Source organism: Pan paniscus, chromosome 18, assembly GCF_029289425.2.
Source record: "Pan paniscus chromosome 18, NHGRI_mPanPan1-v2.0_pri, whole genome shotgun sequence".
Classification (NCBI taxonomy): Eukaryota; Metazoa; Chordata; class Mammalia; order Primates; family Hominidae; genus Pan; species Pan paniscus.
Window position 1 is genome coordinate 33,780,662 of NC_073267.2, and position 21,016 is coordinate 33,801,677.

General features: G+C 48.9%; 1 protein-coding gene across 3 annotated transcripts; it reads right to left on the reverse strand.

Annotated features, from left to right (window-relative positions):
* Positions 1-741: 741 nt before the first annotated feature.
* Positions 742-14,049, reverse strand: ZNF785 (zinc finger protein 785). Of its 3 annotated transcripts, none has more exons than XM_055099245.2 (4): positions 11,769-14,049; positions 11,484-11,612; positions 8,874-9,806; positions 742-877 (listed from the first exon to the last, which is right to left on the reverse strand). In XM_055099245.2, the coding sequence occupies exons 1-3, from the start codon at positions 11,971-11,973 to the stop codon at positions 8,923-8,925; spliced, it is 1,218 nt and encodes a 405-aa protein (XP_054955220.1). In that variant the 5' UTR covers positions 11,974-14,049; the 3' UTR covers positions 742-877; positions 8,874-8,922. The 3 variants fall into 3 exon arrangements, with proteins under 3 accessions (XP_054955220.1, XP_034795951.1, XP_008957848.1); XM_034940060.3 differs by lacking the exon at positions 742-877 and adding an exon at positions 1,392-6,201; XM_008959600.5 differs by lacking the exon at positions 742-877 and having other exon boundaries at positions 1,392-9,806.
* Positions 14,050-21,016: the final 6,967 nt, after the last annotated feature.

Below are 21,016 nucleotides of genomic sequence, written 5' to 3' on the forward strand. Positions count from 1 at the left end.
TTTTTATTGCTGACTTTTCAGTCAAGATTTCTTTGTGTTTTCTGGCCTACCCTTGCTGTTTTTCACCTGAAATACTTTTTGGCTTTTAGTGTGACTCCTGCTGATCTCATATGCATATGTTATTAATTGATTAATTATTAATTGTTAATAATTAAATATTATTAATATGCTTACATTATTACCTTGAGTTCTGGAACTGCCTCATTGCACTCCATGTGGTGAATACTGTAGAAATTATATAAGGAAAAATATATCCTTAGAAATGAGTATTTTTTAAATTTTGAAAATATTTAATTTAGGCCCAGCCCAGTTGCTCACACCTGTAATCTCAGCACTTTGGGAGGCTGAGGTGGGCAGATTGCTTTAGGCCAGAAGTTAGAAACCAGCATGGGCAACATGCTGAAACTCCATCTCTACTAAAAAATACAAAAATTGGCCAGGTCTGGTGGTGCACACCTGTAGTCCCAGCTACTCAGTAGGCTGAGGCACAAGAATTTCTTGAACCCAGGAAGCAGAGGTTGCAGTGAGTAAGATCATGCCACTGCACTCCAACCTGGGCGACAGAGTGAGACCCCGTCTCAAAAAGAAAAAAAAATTGGGCTGGGCACAGTGGCTTGTGCCTGTAATCCCAACACTTTGGGAGGCCAAGGCGGGAGGATCACCTGAGGTCAGGAGTTTGAGACCAACCTGGCCAACATGGCAAAACCCCGTCTGTACTAAAAATACAAAAATTAGCTGGGTGTGGAGTCGGACGCCTGTAGTCCCAGCTACTCAGGAGGCTGAGGCACAAGAATGGCTTGAACTCAGGAGGCAGAGGTTGCAGTGAGCCAAGATCACACCATTGCACTCCAGCCTGGGCGACAGAGCAAGACTCCATCTAAAAAAAAAAAAAACAAACAAAACAAAAAATATATTGATACACAAAATTTTTACATATTTATGGAGTTCATGTGATATTTTGCTTTGCTTCATACATAGAATGTACAATAATCAAGTCAGGATATTTAAGGTATCAATCACTTTGAGTATTTAACATTTCTATGTGTTGGGAAAATTTCAAGTCCTCTCTTCTAGCTATGGAAATTTACAGTACTTTGTTAACTACAGTCACCCTACTCTGCTATTGAACATTACAAGTTATCCTTTCTTCCTAAGTGTATGTTTGTACCCATTACCCAACTTCTCTTCATCCACCTCTCCCACCCACGTACACCCTTCCAATCTCTGGTATCATTCTACTCTCTACCTCCATGAGATCAACTTTTCTAGCTCCCACATGTAAGTGAGGACATGTGATATTTGCCTTTCTGTGTCTGGCTTATTCACTTAACATAATGACCTCCAGTTCCATCCATGCTGTAAACATGATTTCATTTTTTATGGCTTAAGTCCACTGTGTATATATATCATATTTTCTTTATTCATTTGTCCACTGATCAACACTTAGGTTGATTCCATATCTTTGCTATTGTAAACACGGCTCTACAGTAAACACGGAGATGCAGGTTATCTTTTTTATATACTGATTTCTTTTCCTTTGGATAAATTCCAGGTAGTGGGATTGCTGGATCACATGTTAGTTCTTTTTTTTTTTTTTTTGAGATGGAGTTTTGCTTTTGTTGTCTAGGTTGGAGTGCAATGCCCTGGTCTCAGCTCATTGCAGCCTCTGCCTCCCAGGTTCAAGTGATTTTCCTGCCTCAGCCTCACAAGTAGCTGGGATTACAGGCACCCTCCATCACACCCAGCTAAATTTTGTATTTTTAGTAGAGAAGGGGTTTTGCCATGTTGGCTAGGCTATTGTGAACTTCTGACCTCTGGTGATCGACCAGCCTTGGCCTCCCAAAGTGCTGGGATTACAGGTGTGAGTCACCATGCCCAGCCCACATGGTAGTTCTGTTTTTGTTTTTTTCAGACATCTCCATATTGTTTTCAGTAGTGGCTGTACTAACTTACGTTCCCACCAACAGTGTGTAGGAGTTCCCTTCTCTTTTTTTTTCTTTTTTTTTTGGAGAAGGAGTTTCACTCTTGTTGCCCAGGCTGGAGTGCAATGGCACAATCTTGGCTCCCCGCAACCTCCGCCACCAGGGTTCAAGCGATTCTCCTGCCTCAGCCTCCAGAGTAGCTGGGATTACAGGCGCGTGCCACCACTCCTGGCTAATTTTGCATTTTTAGTAGAGATGAGGTTTCTCCATGTTGGTCAGGCTGATCTTGAACTCCCGACCTCAGGTGATCCGCCCACCTCAGCCTCCCAAAATGCTGGGATTACAGGCGTGAGCCACTGCGCCCAGTCAAGAGTTGCCTTCTCTTAGCATCCTTGCCAATACCTGTCATGTTTTGTCTTCTTAATAACAGCCATTCTAACTAAGGTACGATAATATCTCGTTGTGTGCTTTTTTGTTTTTGAGTCAGAGTCTCGCTCTGCAGCCTAGGCTGGAGTGCAGTGGCGCAACCTCAGCTCACTGCAACCTCCCCCTCCTGGGTTCAAGCGATTCTCCTGCCTCAGCCTCCTGAGTAGCTGGGATTACATACGTGCACCACCATGCCCAGCTAATTTTTTTGTTTGTTTGTTTGAGACGGAGTCTCGCTCTGTTGCCCAGGCTGGAGTGCAGTGGCGCGATCTTGGCTCACTGCAAGCTCCGCTTCCCGGGCTAACGCCATTCTCCCGCCTCAGCCTCCGGAGTAGCTGGCACTACAGGTGCCCGCCACCACGCCGGCTAATTTTTTGTATTTTTAGTAGAGATGGGGTTTCACCGTGTTAGCCAGGATGATCTCGATCTCCTGACCTCATGATCCACCCACCTCGGCCTCCCAAAGTGCTGGGATTACAGGCGTGAGCCACCGCGCCCAGCCGCCCAGCTAATTTTTGTATTTTTAGTAGAGATGGAGTTTCGCCATGTTGGGAAGGCTGATCTCAAACTCCTGACCTCAGGTGATCCGCCCACCTCGGCCTCCTTAACTGCTGGGATTATAGGCGTGAGCCACCAGGCCGGCTTCATTGTAGTTCTGATTTGCATTTCCCTGATGATTAGTGGTGTTGAGCATTTTTTCATGTACCTGTTGACTATCTGCATGTTTTATTTTGATTCTCCTTCGATTATGATTATTATTATTAATTATCATTATTATTGAGACAGGTTCTCACTCTGTCACACAGGCTGGAGTGCAGTGGTATGATCACAGCTCACTGCAGCCTCAACCTCCCTGGGTTCAGGTGATCCTCCCACCTCAGCCTTCAAGTCGTTGGAACTAGAAGTGTGCAACACCATGCCTGGCTAATTTTCGTTTTTGTAGAGATGGGGTCTCTCCATGATGCCCAGGCTGGTCTGGAACTCCTGTGCTCAAGTGATCCTCCCACCTCAGCCTCCCAAAGTGCTAGGATTACAGGTGTGGACCACCATGCCCAGCCTATTATTGTCATTTTGAAACAGAGTCTCACTCTGTCACCCAGGTTGGGGTGCAGTGGCAAGATCAAAGCTCACTGCAGCCTGGAACTCTTGGGCTCAAGTGATCTATGCTCCCACTTCCACCTCCTGAGTAGCTAAGACTACAGGTGAGTGGCTATTTGGATTCTCCTTTTAAACAGAGTAGCAACTTGAACCAAAAATACTTTTGTTTCTTCAGATCCTATGTTGTAAATCACTTCTCTTTGAACTAAGTATGCAGAAGACTTAAGAAGATGAAGCTGAACAATAAAAATATTAACTAAACAGATTGAAAGAAACTTTTTTTTTTTTTTTTAGATGGAGTCTCGCTCTGTCGCCAGGCTGGAGTGCAGTAGCGTGATCTCCGCTCACTGCAACCTCCAACTCTCTGGTTCAAGCGATTCTCTTGCCTCAGCCTCCTGAGTAGCTGGGATTACAGGCACGCATCACCACACCCAGCTAGTTTTTGTATTTTTAGCAGAGACAGGGTTTCACCATGTTGGCCAGGATGCTCTTGATCTCCTGACCTCGTGATCCGCCTGCCTTGGCCTCCCAAAGTGCTGGAATTACAGACATGAGCCACTGCACACTGTACCCGGCCTGTGTTGTTTTTTGTTTTTGTTTTTTAAGACAGAGTCTCACTCTGTGGCCAAGGCTGGAGTGCAGTGGTACAATCTCGGCTCACTGCAACCTCTGCCTCCCGAGTTCAAGCAATTCTCGTGCCTCAGCCTCCCAAGTAGCTGAAAACAGCACAACCTGCTAATTTTTGTATTTTTAGTAGAGATGAGGTTTTGCCATGTTGGCCAGGCTGGTCTCAAACTCCTGGCTTCAAGTGATCCACCGTCCTCGGCCTCCCAAAGTGCTGGGATTATAGGTATGAGCCATAGCGCCAGGCCTGAAACAAACTTTCAAGTAAGACTAAAACTGTTCCGTGTAGCTGATGAGTTGTTTTTCCTGCCACTCATTATAAAAATACAAAAATTGGCCGGGCACAGTGGCTAACACCTGTAATCCTACCACTTTGGGAGGCTCAGATAGACAGATCACTTGAGCCCATGAGTTCAAGACCAGCCTGGGCAAAACCCCATCTGTACAAAAAATACAAAAATTAGCTGGGCATAGTGGCATATGCCTGTAGTCCCAGTTACTCAAGAGGCTGAGATGAGAACGAGAAACACCTGAGCCCAGGAGGTCGAGGCTGCAGTGAGCCGTGACTGTGCCACTGCATTCCAGCCTAGGCTATAGTGAGACCCTGTCTCAAGAAATAACAAGAACAACAAAATGCTCTTGCTTTCAAATTATTTTATTGCCCATCAAATTGTAAATGTTTCTTCAAGACTCTTGATCAGATAATTATGAGAAGTCACACAACATACAGGAGATGACTGGGCTTCAATCGACTTTACTTGTCAATAACAGAGTACAACTGAACTTTAAGTGGGAGCTGAATTTCTTTCTTTCTTTTTTGAAACAGAGTTCCACTCTTGTTGCCCAGGGTGGAGTGCAATGGCACGATCTTGGCTCACTGCAACCTCCGCCTCCTGGGGTCAAACGATTCTCCTGCCTCAGCCTCCCGAGTAGCTGTGATTACAGGCATGTGCCACCATGCCTGGCTAATTTTGTATTTCCTTTTTTTTAGTAGAGACAGGGTTTCTCCATGTTCGTCAGGCTGGTCTCGAACTCCTGACCTCAGGTGATCTGCCCACCTTGGCCTACCAAAGTGCTGGGATTACAGGTGTGAGCCACTGCGCCTGGCTCTTTTTTTTTTTTTTAATAGTGTCTTGCTGTTACTCAGACTGAAGTGGCGCCATCATAGCTCACTATAGCCTCAAACTCCTGGGCTCAAGCTATCCTCCTCCTTCACCCTCCCCCACCATGCTCGGCTAATTTTTAAAATTTTTAGTAGAAATGAGGTCTTGCTGTTTTCCAGGCTCGTCTCAGACTCCCAAGCTCATGCAATCCTCCTGCCTCAGCCTCCCAAAGTGCTGGGATTACAGGTGTGAGCCACTGTACCCAGCTGAGAGCTTAAGTTTCTTGCATAAAACTCAGCTGTATGCTGAAGTGTTTAGAAGTGAAATGTAATGATGTCTGCAACTTACTTTGAAATACATTAATAAAATGGATAAATGAATGGATAGAGGGATGGATAGGCAGATTGACATGTGTAAAACAAATAGAGAAAAATGTTATTTGTAGAATCTAGGTGATGCTAAAGGCCACACAGCCAGTGGGGACTGAGCCAAGCTAGGAATCCAGGTCCACCAATTCAGGAGAGGCTATGTGGTGAAGTAAAGATAACACCCCGTTCCCAGTTTTTGTATCTGTTTTTGTTTTGAGACAGAGTCCTGCTTTGTAGCCCAGGCTGGAGTGCAATGGAGTCATCTCAGCTTACTGCAACCTCTGTCTCCCAGGCTCAAGTGATCCTCTTGCCTCAGCCTCCTGAGTAGCTGGGACTACAGGCATGTGCCACCACGCCTGGCTAATTTTTTGGTAGAGATAGGGTTTCACTATATTGCCCAGCTGGTCTCAAACTCCTGACCTCAAGTGATTAACCAGCCTCAGCCTCCCAAAGTGCTGGGATCACAGGTGTGAGCCACCGTGCCCGGCACCAGTTCCCATTAATAATTATCTTGGAACCCAAGGATTCAAAGAAGCAGTCTTTTCAAAGAGATATTGGAGTCACTGACCACCAGTCCTGGAATGCAGAAATGCTTAGTCCCACCTACCTCTTTTGTTCATTCCTTCAAAAGTTTCCTCTTCAAAAGTAGGGCTAGCAGATCTAAATGGGCCAGAAAGAACTCTCTTAACTGTTGTTTTTTGTTTTGTTTTGTTTTTTGAGACTGGAGTCTCACTCTGTCACCCAGGCTGGAGTGCAGTGGCGCGATCTCAGCTCACTGCAAGCTCCGCCTCCCGGGTTCATGCCATTCTCCTGCCTCAGCCTCCCCAGTAGCTGGGACTACAGACGCCCGCCACCATGCCCGGCTAATTTTTTGTATTTTTAGTAGAGATGGGGTTTCACTGTGTGAGCCAGGATGGTCTTGATCTCCTGACCTCGTGATCCGCCTGCCTCAGCCTCCCAAAGTGCTGGGATTACAGGCGTGAGCCACCACACCAGGCCTTTTTTTTTTTTTGAGATAGAGTCTTGCTCTGTTGCCCAGGCTGGAGTGCAGTGGCGCTATGTTGGCTCACTGCAACCTCCACCTCCTGGGTTCAAGCCATTCTTCTGCCTCGGCCTCCCAAGAAGCTGGGATTACAGGTGCACGCCACCAGGCCTGGCTAATTTTTTTTTTTTTTTTTTTGAGACAGAGTCTCGCTCTGTCACCCAGGCTGGAGTGCAGTGGCATGATCTCAGCTCACCACAAGCTCTGCCTCCCGGGTTCACACGGTTCTCCTGCCTCAGCCTCCCAAGTAGTTGGGACTACAGGCGCCTGCCACCACTCCTGGCTAATTTTTTTGTATTTTTAGTACAGACGGGGTTTCACCATGTTAGCCAGGATGGTCTCGATCTTCTGACCTCGTGATCTGCCCGCCTCGGCTTCCCAAAGTGCTGGGATTACAGGTGTGAGCCAACGTGCCTGGCCATTTTTTTTTGTTTTTTTGTTTTTTGGTATTTTTAGTAGAGATGGGGTTTCACCATATTGGCCAGGCTGGTCTTGAACTCTTGACCTTAAGTGATCCACCCTCCTCAGCCTCCCAAACTGCTAGGATTACAGGCATGAGCCACCGCGCCCAGCCTTCATAACTGTTGACATACAAGCATTACAGTAAAAATTAGACTGGAAAGACTATGCCTTGATTTCAACTTTAATCACAATTAATTTATTCTTTCTTTAAAAAAAAAAATGTAATCCCAGAACTTTGGGAGGCCAAGTCAGGTGGATCACCTGAGGTCAGGAATTGGAGACCAGCCTGGCCAACATGGTGAAACCTGTCTTTAGTAAAAATACAATTAGCCAGGCATGGTGGTGGGTGCCTGTAATCCCAGCTACTCAAGAGGCTGGGGCAGGAGAATCGCTTGAACCTAGGAGGCGGAGGTTGCAGTGAGCCAAGATCATGCCATTGCACTCTAGCCTGGGCAACAAGAGCGAAACTCCATCTCAAAAAAAAAGAGGCTGGGTGCAGTGGCTCACGCCTGTAATCCCAGCACTTTGGGAGGCCGAGGCGGGAGGATCACGAAGTCAGGAGATCGAGACCATCCTGGCTAACACGGGGAAACGCCCGTCTCTACTAAAAATACAAAATATTAGTTGGGCGTGGTGGCGGGTGCTTGTAATTCCAGCTACTCGGGAGACTGAAGCAGGAGAATGGTGTGAACCCAGGAGGTGGAGCTCGCAGTGAGCGTAGCTTGGGCCACTGCACTGCAGCCCAGGCGATAGAGAGAGACTCTGTCTCAAAAAAAAAAAAAAAAAAAAAAGAATCCTCCGGCATTATATCTCCAGCTACTGTGGCCCAAGAATATATCTTTATCAAAAAATACAAAATCCAGGGAACATGCAAATATCTGAAGAAGAAAAAAACACTGCAATCACTAATGCATACAGTGAAGAGTTGGCCCAGTTCCAGAGTCCACTATGTTTGATAGTTTGTGCACTTGCAGAATGAGAGTGGGGGGGGAGTTCCCCACCTGAGGCCACTGTCCTCTCTATGGCCACCTCTAGGTCTTCAAGACCAAGGAACACCTACACTCCAGGTGTCTCCTTGCCAGATGTTTCACCTGCATTGGTAAAAGGCAGAATCCTCGGCAGGGGTCGGTGGCTCACGCTTGTAATCCCAGCACTTTGAGACGCCGAGGCGGGTGGATCACGAGGTCAGGAATTCAAGACCAGCCTGGCCAAGATGGTGGAACCCCGTCTCTACTAACAGCACAAAAATTAGCTGGGCCTGGTGGCGCATGCCTGTAATCCCAGCTAATGGGAAGGCTGAGGCAGAGAATGGCTTGAACCCAGGAGGCAGAGGTTGCAGTGAGCCGAGATCACGCCACTGCACTCCAGCCTGGGCGACAGAGCATGACTCCATCTCAAAAAAAAAAAAAAGAATCCTGGGATGAGCTCCCCCCCCGCCCCCCCACCAGCCGAGGGACAGGCCTGAGGTAGCCCCTCTATTCTGGGGGGTCCAGAGTGGGTGCAGGCTCCTTTAATAGGCACTGGAATGTAGGGGACCCCATCTCAGAGGAGTAGGAGAGATACAGGCCAAAAAGCAGAGAGCTACAAGGGAGAGAACAATCATGAAGGAAAAGCCAGTTAGGTGAATGGTTTTCAGTGAAGGATGGGACGTGAACACGGGGCCCTGTGTGCTGGAGCTTCAGAAAATGGGGTCAACCCCCAGGCACCTTTTCAGATTCCTGCCTCCTCCCCACAGCCCTCTGTGCCCCTACCTCTGCTTTTTACCTAAGGCAGAACTTTGTTTTCCTCAAACGCCCACTTCCTTTCCTTATCCCCCAAATACACAAACCTTGCCTCTTCCTCTCCAGGGAAACGCTGACCAGTTTGTGTGAACGCCATCACCCACACTCTTGAAATATATCTGGAAAGTGCCGGAAGTGAACTGGGGGATCCTTGCCTCCCAAAACAGGGATGGGCTCTGAACGCCCCACCACGGCCTGCTGCCACGCGCGCCTCTCGCTGCAGGAGCGGTGGATCCACCGATGGGCTTCCAGGGCGGTCTTGCGCTTGAAGCCTTTCCCACACTCCACGCAGGGGAAGGGCCGGCTGTCGGAGTGAATGCGCCGGTGACTGAGGAGGAGGGAAGAATAGGTGAAGCGGCGGCCGCAGTCAGGACAGGGGTAGGGCTTCTCACCGGTGTGTATGCGCCTGTGGATGGCCAGCAGGGAGGTGTAGGCGAAACGGAGGCTGCAATCGGGGCAGCTGTAGGGCTTCTCGCCCGTGTGCTTGCGCTGGTGGATGGCCAGCAGGTAGGGGTAAGTGAAGCGACTCTTGCAGTCTGAGCACGCGTAAGGCTTCTCCCCGGTGTGAGCCCGCCTGTGGATAGCCAGGGAACCCCTCTGGCGGAAGCGGCGCCCGCAGTCGGGGCAGGGGTAGGGCTTCTCGCCGGTGTGGATGAACTGATGCTGGAGCAGGTACCTGCGCTGGGAGAAACGCGCCTGACACTGGCCGCAGGAGAAGGGCCGCTCCCCGGAGTGGACCCGCTGGTGGCTGGCCAGGAGGGAAGGGTAGCTGAAGTTGCGGCCACAGTCTGGGCAAGAGTGGGGCAGTCTTCGGGTCAGAGTGTCCTTGAGCCAGGGATTCATGGGGCTCTGCCTAGGGTTGCAGAACTCTGGGCAGGTGACGCTGGGCCACCACTCCTTGACAGCCACTTCATGCGCCACCTCTTTTTGTTTTGGACACTTCTTCAGCCTTTCCTTCTCCTCATTCCCATCCCTGGATCCTGAAACAGGGAAGATGATAAAATCAGAAACTCATCCCTGGATCCTGAGACAGGGAAGATGATAAAGTCAAAACCAGCATATTCCGGGACCATGTCCTGCCTTGGAAGGCAGCAGGAATGGTTCAGACTATGGCGCCCAGGGAGCACGGCTTAATGATAGGGGCCTCATGAAGCCCTGAAAGCCAGCCTGGAGTAAAAGCAAATGCCATGGTCTGCAGGTTAACACAGGAAGGCCCTGAGCACTGGAGATAATGAAAGAGGAGTAGGGCCGGGTGCCATGGCTCACACCTGTTATCCAAGCACTTCAGGAGGCTAAGGTGGGAGGATCGCTTGAGGCCAGAAATTCAAGGGACAGTGAGCTGTGATCGGGCCACTGCACTCCAGCCTGGGCAACTCTCTAATAAAAAAAAAAAAATGCTGGGCGTGGTGGCCCATGCCTGTAATCCCAGCACCACTCTGGGAGGCTGGGGTGGGCAGATCACCTGAGGTCAGGAGTTCGAGACCTGCCTGGCCAACATGGGGAAACCTTGTCTGTACTAAATTACAAAAATTAGCCAGGCGAGGTGGTGGGCGCCTGTAATCCCAGCTACTTGGGAGGCTGAGGCAGGAGAATCCCTGGAACTGGGGAGGTGGAGGTTGCAGTGAGCCAACCTCGTGCCACTGCACTCCAGCATGGGCGACACAGCAAGACTCAGTCTCAAAAAAATAAAAAAAGAAAAAGGAGTGAACAATATTGAACACTTAACTCTGTGTCAGGCTTTGAGGACACAGTGATGGTCCCAGTCCTCATGGCACTTACCATCCTGAACCTGTTTATGATCCCTTTACAAAACAGCCATTCAATGACCTTCTTTGGTACCAACTCAAATTCTTTTGGCACCTTTCCTCTCTGCTCTTACCATCACCAAAAAGTCTACACTTGCTGGTGGGGCACGGTGACTTACGCCTGTAATCCCAGCACTTTGGGAGGCAGAGGCAGGTGGATCACGAGATCAGGAGTTCAAGACCAGCCTGGCCAAGATGGTGAAAGCCCGTCTCTACTAAAAATACAAAAATTAGCTGGGCATGATGGCGGGTACCTGTAATCCCAGCTACTCAGGAGGCTGAGGCAGGAGAATTGCTTGAGCCTGGGAGGCGGAGGTTGCAGTGAGCCTAGACCATGCCACTGTACTCCAGCCTGGGCAACAGAGCGAGACTGTCTCAAAAAATAAGTCTACACTTGGACTGCCTCACTAGGTTCCACGGGAAGACCTTCTGGGAACAAGCATTTATTCTGGTATCAGGGCTGCAGGAAAAACATTTCGTCTTCATTTAAAAATCTAATTAATGGTGTTATTTACTACACGTGGTTCACATCATTAATATCCAAGAGGAACATCTGTCTTCATTTTATCCCACAACAAAAATCAAATTACAGGTTTCCCCTTTCCCTTGACCTCCTAGGAAGCTCAAGCTCTATTTTGCATTAAACTGAGGTTTTCCAGTATGGTTAATCGGTTCCATAGATCCCAATTTCGCTGTTCCATCGGGCCATTTTGCAGTGAGATGAGGACGTTTCTGGGGTAAGGTGCAGGGAGACAGGATGGGACTTTGGAGGGGGCAGCCTGCGCTGAGGATGTGAGTGAGTTGGGGGCGGTGGTTGGGGCTTCTCCACGGCTACTTATCCAAATGAAGTACCTGCTTCCTGTCCTTGGCCCCTGCTGAAAGCTGCAGAGCTCTCACCGTCGGGATCCTGGGCCTCGGGGCTCCACGCCTCCACTTCTCCTTCCACCCACGAGATAAAAGCGGGTTTGGGACCTGAAAATCCTGCGAAGGAGAAACAATGGGCTCGGCTGAGCGCACGGGAGGGGAGAATGAGACTGCTCCCTCGGCGCCCCGCTTCCAGCCCACTAGCCTCTGGGGACACCGATCACCGCTTCCCACCGACGGACTGGGGGTCCCGGCCGGAGGGCCCGGCCTCACCCAGCGCGCCCAGGTGGCCGAAGGTCTCCCGCATCACGTCCCGGTACAGGGCCCTCTGCGCTGGCCGCAGGCATTCCCACTCCTCGGGAGAGAAGTACACGGCCACGTCCGCGAAGCTCACGGCGCCCGGCCTGCTTTCCCTCGTCCTCCGGGGCCCGGCCTCCCCGGGTACGTGGGCCGGGCGCGGCGCCAGGGGCGGCCCCATGGGAAACCCTTTCTGCCTGGCAAAGGGAGGCTTCCGGGGAAGGTGGAGATGCTGGCGCTTTCCTGTCTTTCCTCAAACAAGTCCGTAAGGGACTCCTGCCCTTAACCAAGATGGAACCTTCCTGGCGTCAACACCCCTCGCCTTTCCTCTCTGCCTTTACACACCACGAGGGAAACCAGCGGGAAGGGTGGCCCCGCAACACCACCAACCGATAGATGGCGTACGTTGATTGGACAGTGCCGGAAGGCCAGGAGAAGAAGGAAGGCTGTGATTGGGCTTTTTTTTGGAGCGGCCGGTTTGAAAGGCTGAGGGTGAAGGAGCGACAGATCTGAAAATAGCCGGAGCTGAGGGGCCTCAGGGTCTACCCTGACTCGCTTTTCCCGGACGGTCTCCTAGGAGAGAGGCTGTGGCCAGCTGACGCGACTTCCTTCTGCTACTGAGGTGAGAAGTCTTAGGGCAGATGCGGATGTCCAGGGCTTCGAGGTGAGTAAAGGTGAAGCGCAAAGCCTTAGGCGGCGTTGCACTGAGTGGGTAAGGGACTGCAGATCCCAGCTTTGAGCTCTGAATACTCCTGGCAGTGCCAGCCCGAGGGGCAGCGGGAACAGGATCCTACCCAGGATCTAATTTGACCTTTGCCCCGAGGTCACAGGTGTCTTCCCTTATAGAGATGCAGAAGGCCAGGCGCAGAGCCCGGATTCAAAGTCAGCTCCTAGCCGGGCGCGATGGAGCGCGCCGGTGGTCCCAGCTCCTCGAGGGGCTGAGGCAGGAAGATCGCCTGAACTCGGGAGGTGGAGGCTGCTGTGAGTCGAGATCGCGCCCCCACACTCCAGGCTGGCGACAGAGCCAGGCGCCCATCTCTAAAAACAAACAAAAGTCATCTTCTCGCTTCCGGGTTCGGTTAAGGACTTAGGGTAGGGCCCTGCACAAAGTACTATTATAATAGATATGAATTTATAGTGTTGTAGTTTTTGTTTTGTTTTGTTTTGTTTTGTTTTTGAGATGGAGTCTTGCTCTGTCGCCCAGGCTGGAGTGCAGTGGCGCGATCTCGGCTCACTGCAAGCTCCGCCTCCCGGGTTCACGCCATTCTCCTGCCTCAGCCTCCCGAGTAGCTGGGACTACAGGCGCCCGCCACCATGCCCGCCTAATTTTTCGTATTTTTAGTAGAGACAGGGCTTCACCGTGTTAGCCAGGATGGTCTCGATCTCCCGTGACCTCGTGATCCGCCCGCCTCGGCCTCCCAAAGTGCTGGGATTACAGGCGTGAGCCACCACGCCCGGATGTGTTGTAGTAATGTTTAATACCATCTGAGTCTTGTCTCAATCAGAAAACGTGTTCAAATTACAGCTGATACGTGAGTAATAAAACTGGGAAACGAATCAGATAATCTCTTAAGACCGTTTTTCAGCCCTTTCCAACCGAGTATTCATAGAAACAGAAGAGGAACATTCTAGATGTATAACAAAAAGCTGCCCATCCCCACAGTGAAACCACTTTGAAGACATCACTTTAAAATTCATGTGAATTCGGCCGGGTGTGGAGGCTCACGCCTGTAATCCCAGCACTTTGGGAGGCTGAGGTGTGTGGATCACTTAAAGTCAGCAGTTTGAGACCAGGCAACATGGTGAAACCCCATCTCTACTAAAACAGAAAAATTAGCCAGGTGTGGTAGTGCACCCCTGTAATTCCAGCTACTTGGGGGGCTGAGGCATGAGAATCACTTGAACCCGAGAGACGGAGCTTGCAGTGAGCCGCAGTCGCGCCACTGCACTCCATACTGGGTGACAGAGTGAGACTCTGTCTCAGAAAAGAAAAAAAAAATGTGAATTCAGTTGGGTGTAGTGGCTCAGGCCTCAGGCCTGTAATCCCAGCACTTTGGGAGGTCAAGGTGGGAGGATCACGAGGCCAGGAGTTCGAGACCAGACTAAACAACATAGCAAGACCTCATCTCTAAAAAAATAAATAAATAAAAAACAAAAACTTGTGTGAATTTGCATTCTATTTTATAATATAACCAAATGATCTCGGCCTTCACACCATCTTCTTGGAAACCTCTGCACCATGAGAGCCGAGTGGAGGAAGCGAATGCGCAGGCTGAAGCGCAAAAGAAGAAAGATGAGGCAGAGGTCCAAGTAAACCACAAGCTTATGCACCCATGGAGGCTACAGGAGCAGAAACGTGGAATCCAGAGGCTGGGGATGCTGGTACAGTTATTGGGCTGCATGCTACTGTCTAGAGCTTGTTTCAATGCATCTAGAACTTCATCTCCATCTGGTCGCCAAGACCACCTCTGAGACTCACCTTGCTCATAACCAAAACTGCATGTTGGTCCTTTGCTCTGGACCTGTGATATTCTGGACTATTTCTGTGTTCACTGGTGGCCGAGTGTAACAACCATATAATAAATCACCTCTTCTGCTGTCTTAGCTGAATATATATAACCAAATTCAAAAGAATATATAGTCAAAAGCAAGTTTCTCAAGTGTTATCCTCTTTTACACTACTGGTGGAGTGTGAATTGGTGTAGCCGCTTTTGAAAACTGGCAGTACCTACTAAAGCTGAATAGATGTCATACCCTATGACCCAGTGATTCCACTTGTAGGTGTATACCCAACAGATATGCATACATATGTTTACTCAAAGGCATTTACTCAAATGTTCTCAACACTTCTTATAATAGGTAAAAACTAGGCCAGATGCGGTGGCTCATGCCTGTAATCCCGGCACTTCGGGAGGCCGAGGTCAGCGGAACACCTGAGGTCAGGAATTTGAAACCAGCCTGGCCAACATGGCAAAACCCCATCTAAAAACACAAAAATTATCTGGGCGAGGTGGCAGGCGCCTGTAGGCCCGGCTACTCGGGAGGCTGAGACAGGAGAATCACTTGAACCCAGGAGGTGGAGGTTGCAGTGAGCCAAGATCACACCACTGCACTCCGGCCTGGGTGACAGAGCAAGACTCCATCTCAAAAAAAAAAAAAAAAAATTCCATTTCCATAGTTTTTCTTTTTAAAAGACTCTGCATGTAGGCTAGGCTGGTGGCTGAGGCCTGTAATATCAGTACTTTGGGAGGCTGAGGCTGGATGATCACTTGAGCTTAAGAATTTGAGACCAGCCTGGGCAATATAGTGAGACACCATCTCTACAAAAGCAATTTTTTTAATAAGCCAGGCATGGTGGTGTGCACTTGTGGTCCCAGCTACTCAGGAGGCTGAGATGGGAGAACTGCTTGAGCCCAGAGGTCAAGGGTGCAATAAGCCATTATCATCATGCCACTGCACTCCAGCCTGGGCAACAGAGCAAGACCCTATCTCTAAAATTAAAAAACATATGTATAAAAGCAGACAAAATGTGGCCGGGCACGGTGGCTTATGCCTGTAATCCCAGAACTTTGGGAGGCCAAGGGGAGTGGATCATGAGGTCAGGGATTCAGGACCAGCCTGGCCAAGATGGTGAAACCCCATCTCTAGTAAAAATACAAAAAATTAGCGGGGTGTGATGGCGGGCGCCTGTAATCCCAGCTACTCAGGCAGCTGAGGCAGAGAATTGCTTGAACCCAGGAGGTAGAGGTTGCAGTGAGCCGAGATCGCGCCACTGCACTCCAGCCTGAGCAAGACTCCATCTCAAAAACAAAACAAAACAACAACAAAAAAACAGCAAACTTAATCCATGCTATTAAAAATCAGAGCCAGGTACGATAATAGATGCTTCTAGGATGCTGATAATATTCTCTTTTTTTCTTTTTTTTTTTTTAGATGAAATCTCCCTGTGTCACCCAGACTGGAGTGCAGCAGTGCAATCTCAGGTCACTGCAACCTCCACCTCCTGGGTTCAGGAGATTCTCGTGCCTCAGCCTCTGGAGTACCTGGGATTACAGGCAGGTGCCACCATGCCTGGCTAAGTTTTTTGTATTTTTGGTAGAGACGGGGTCTCACATGTTGCCCAGGCTGGTCTCGAACTCCTGGCCTCCTGTGATCCACTGGCCTCGGCCTCCCAAAATTCTGGGATTACAGGCATGAGAATTGCTTGAGCCTGGGAGGCAGAGGTTGCAGTGAGCCGAGATTGTGCCACTGCACTCCAGCCTGGGTAACAGAGTGAGACTCTGTCTCAAAAAAAAAAAAAGTTCACACTCCAGTGATTTGCATATCATAGTAAAAAGTAATCTCTTGGGTCTCATTTTTCACTGTGTTTAGCGCAGTACCATAAACCTTAAATAACACCATAGGACCCATACAAAGTGCCACTAGTGATGCTGGAAGTGCTCCCAAGAAGCAAAGAAAAGTCATGACATTTCAAGAAAAAGTTGAATTGCTTGGTATGTACCATAGATTGAGGTCTGCAGCTGCAGTTGCCCACCATTTCCAGATAAATTGATCCAGTATAAGAACCACTGTAGCGGCCTGTAGTCCCAGCTACTCGGGAGGCTGAGGCAGGAGAATGGCGTGAACCCGGGAGGCGGAGCTTGCAGTGAGCCGAGATGGCGCCACTGCACTCTAGCCTGGGCGACAGAGCGAGACTCTGTCTCAAAAAAAAAAAAAAAACAGGCCGGGCGCGGTGGCTCACGCCTGTAATCCCAGCACTTTGGGAGGCCGAGGCGGGCGGATCACGAGGTCAGGAGATCGAGACCATCCTGGCTAACACGGTGAAACCCCGTCTCTACTAAAAATACAAAAAATTAGCCGGGCGTGGTAGCGGGCGCCTGTAGTCCCAGCTACTCGGGAGGCTGAGGCAGGAGAATGGCGTGAACCCAGGAGGCGGAGCTTGCAGTGAGCCGAGATCGCGCCACTGCACTCCAGCCTGGGCGACAGAGCGAGACTCCGTCTCAAAAAAAAAAAAAAAAACCACTGTAGCTGGGCGCGGTGGCTCACGCCTGTAATCCCAGCACTTTGGGAGGCCGAGGCTGGTGGATCACCTGAGGTCTTCCAGTATGGTTCATCGGTTCCATAGATCCCCTGTAATTCCAGTTACTGGAGAGGGTGAGAGGCAGGAGAATCGCTTGAACTCAGGAGGCAGAGGCTGCGGTGAGCCGAGATGGCGCCATGGGACTGGGCAACAAAAGTGAAACTCCATCTAAGAAAAAAAAAAAGGCACAAAGGACATTTAGTAGTAAGGAAGAGAAGCAAGCACCAGGACTTACAACAGGAAGGGATAAGCTAACTCCACTGTTTTGTGCAGATGCAGTCAGGTTTATGATCAGTACGTCCCTTATCTATAAAGGTGCTTATCCTTGAGCCTTGAAGGGAAAAGAGAAATACTAGCTTGCAGTCTTCTGGGTGTACAACAGGCCTGAACAACAATAATCTTTTTCTGGATGGGGTACATCTGTGCTTTGTCCCTGAAGTCAGGAAGTACCTGGCCGGTAAAGGCCTGCCTTTCTCCATTGGCCTTTACCATCTTATTTTATTTTTATTTATTTTGTTTGTTTACTTATTTATTTATTTTTGAGATGGAGTCTGACTCTGTCACTAGGCTGGTGCAATCTCAGCTCACTGCAACCTCCACCTCCCGGGTTCAAGCGATTCTCCTGCCTCAGCCTCCCGAGTACCTGGGATTAGAGACATGCACCACCATGCCCAGCTAATTTTGTGCTTTTAGTAGAGACAGGGTTTCAGCATGTTGGCCACGATAGTCTCGATCTCTTGACCTCGTGATACACCCGCCTCAGCCTCCCAAAGTGCTGAGATTACAGGCGTGAGCCACCGCACCAGGCCTTTATTTATTTATTTATTTATTTATTTATTTATTTATTTATTTGAGACGGAGTCTCGCTCTGTTGCCCAGGCTGGAGTGCAGTGGCACAATCTCAGCTCACTGCAACCTCTGCCTCCGGGGGTTCAAGCAATTCTCCTGCCTCAGTCTCCCGAGTAGCTGGGACTCAAGCACACACCACCATGCCCAGCTAATTTTTGTGTTTTTATTCGAGACGAGGTTTCACCATATTGGCCAGGCTGGTCTCGAACTCCTGAGCTCGTGATCCGCCCGCTTCGGCCTCCCAAAGTGCTGGGATTACAGGTGTGAACCGCTGCACCCAGCCCACCATCTCATTTTATTAAAGGGAAATTAAAGCACAAGGAAATACAGACCATGACTGACAGGTTAGAGCCACTAGATTTCTGTCTGCAGCCACAGATCTTCCTTCCCAGGCATCCACTGCCTGCAGCTAGAGAGTCTAGTCTGTGTTCCTCACAACACCATTATCAGGTGGGGTCCCTCAGATGGTGAGATGCACAAGCCACTGGCATGTCACTTAGACTCTGCCCAATTTGGACAAATTTTATCAAACTCTGGTTGTGTTTCATTTGCTGGTTCATTATAAGGATATTACAAAGGATATAGATGAAGAGATGTAGTGGGTGAGATATGGGGGAAAGGGAGCAGAGATTCCATGCCCTCCCTAGGTATGCATGCTACCCCTCCAGGAACCTCCACATGTTCACCTATCTGGAAGCTTTTATTTTTTTTTTTTGAGACGGAGTTTCGCTCTTGTTGCGAGGCTGGAGTGCAATGGCATAATCTCGGCTCACTGTAACCTCCACCTCCTGGGTTCAAGCAATTCTTCTGCCTCAGCCTCCCGTGTAGCTAGGATTACAGGCGCACGCCACCATGCCTAGCTAATTTTTGTACTTTTAGTATAGACAGGATTTCACCATGTTGGCCAGGCTGGTCTTGAACTCCTGACCTCAGGTGATCCACCCTCCTTGGCCTCCCAAACTGCTGGGATTACAGGCGTGAGCCACCGTGCCCGGCCGGGACTGCCTTTTAAAGTTATTTTGATATTGGACAATGCCCCTGGCCACCCAGAACCCCATGAATTCAACACCTTTGGTGGTGAAGTGGCCTACTTACCCCCAAACACAACACTTCCAATTCAGCCTATAGATCAGGTTGTCATAAAGATCTTTAAGGCTCATTACACATGGTACTCTATGGAAAGGATGGTCAACCCTATGGAAGAGAACCCCATCATGAAAGTCTGGAAGGATTACACCACTGAAGACACCATCGTTGTTATAGAAAAAGCTGTGAAAGCCATCAAACCTGAAACAGATTCCTACAGGAGAAAACTGTATCCAATAGTGCGACTACTAGAGAAAACTATGCTCAGATACTAGGTGTTACTTCATCTGAAATTATGACAAGAGCCAATCAAGGAAATCATGAAAGAGACTGTGAATATGGCAAAAAAAAAAAAAAATTTAGGGGATGAAGGATTTCAAGACATGGATTTTGGAGAAACTGAAGAGCTAATAGACACCATACCAGAGGAATTAGAATACAACTTGGTAGAGATGAGTGCTTCTGAACCAGTGCCAGATGATAAGGAAGATGGAAAGGGGCAGTGCCAGAAAACAAATTGACATTAGACAATCTGGCAGGAGGGTTTCCGTCATTTAAGACTGCTTTTGACTTCTTTTATGACTTAGACCCTTCTAAGATATGGGCACTGAAACTAAAGCAAACAGTAGAAGAAGGATTGGTACTGTATAGAAATATGTCTAGAGAAATGAAAAAGCAAAAAAAGTCATTTTTTGATGTACTTATGATGTATTATGAAATTATGATGTATTTCCAGAAATTACGATGTATTTCCATAAAGTTGCACCAGTGTGCCTGCCTCTTCTGCTCCCCCTTCCCCCTTCTCCACCTCTTCTGCCTCTGCCACCCTTGAAACAGCAAGACCAACCCTTCCTCCTCTTCTTCCTCAGACTGCTCAACATGAAGATGATGATGATGAAGAGTTTTATGATGATCCACTTCCACTTAATGAATAGTAAATATATTTTCTCTTCCTTATGATTTTCTTAATAACATTTTCTTTTCTCTAGCTTACTTTATGATAAGAATACACTATATAAGCCAGGCGTGGTGGCATGCGCCTGTAGTCCCGGCTACTCAGGAGGCTGAGGCAGGAAGATCACTTGAGCTGAGGAGTTTCGGGCTGCAGTTGAGCTGTGATCACGTCACTGCACTCCAACCTTCGTGACAGAGCAAGACCCATCTCTAAATTTAAAAAAAAAAAAACAGGTGGGGGGAGAGAGTACAGTATATGATATATATGACATACAAAATATGTTTTTGTTTTTTTCTTTTTGAGACAGGGTCTGGCTCTGTCACCCAGGCTGGAGTGCAGTGGCTGCCATCCTGGCAACCTCTGCCTCCTGAGCTCAAGCCATCCTCCTACATTAGCCTCCCAAGTAGCTGGGAATACAGGTACATGCCACCATGCTTGGCTAATTTTTTAATTTTTTGTAGAAGCGGGGTTTCACCTTGTTGTCCAGGCTGGTCTCGAACTCCTGAGCTCAAGCAGTCCTCTCGCCTCAGCCTCCCAAAGTGCTGGGATTACAGGCGTAAGCCCAAAAAAGTATATATGTATTTAAATATTTACTATCTGATTTTTTTTTTAGGACAAGGTCTGGCTCTGTCACCCAGGCTGGAGTGCAGTGGTGAGATCTCGGCTCACTGCAACCTCCGCCTCCCAAGCTCAAGCAATCCTCCTGGCTCAGCCTCAGCTGGGATTACAGGCATGGGCCATGGCACCCAACCCCAAAACATGTTTTAATTGACTATTTATGTTATTGGTAAGGCTTCCAGTCAACAGTAGTTAAGTTTTGGGGAGTCAAAAGTTAGTGGAGGCCGGGTATGGTGGCTAATGCCTGTAATCCTAGCACTTTGGGAGGCCGAGGTGGATGGATCACCTGAGGTCAGGAGTTCGAGACCAGCCTGGCCGGTATGGTAAAACCCTGTCTCTACTAAAAATACAAAAATTAGCCAGGCGTGGTGGCACATGCCTGTAATCCCAGCTACTTGGCAGGCTGAGGCACAGGAATTGCCTGAATGCAGGTGTAAGAGATTGCAGTCAGCCGAGATTGTGCCACTTCACTCCAGCCAGGGCCAAACAGCAAAACTCCATCTCAAAAAAAAAAAAAAAAAAAGGCAGAATAGATGTTACTAGAGGCTAGAAAGGGAAGGGTAGGGGCAAGGGTGGGATAGGGAAAAATTTGTTAATGGACATAAAATTATTAGCTATATTGGAGGAATAAGTTCT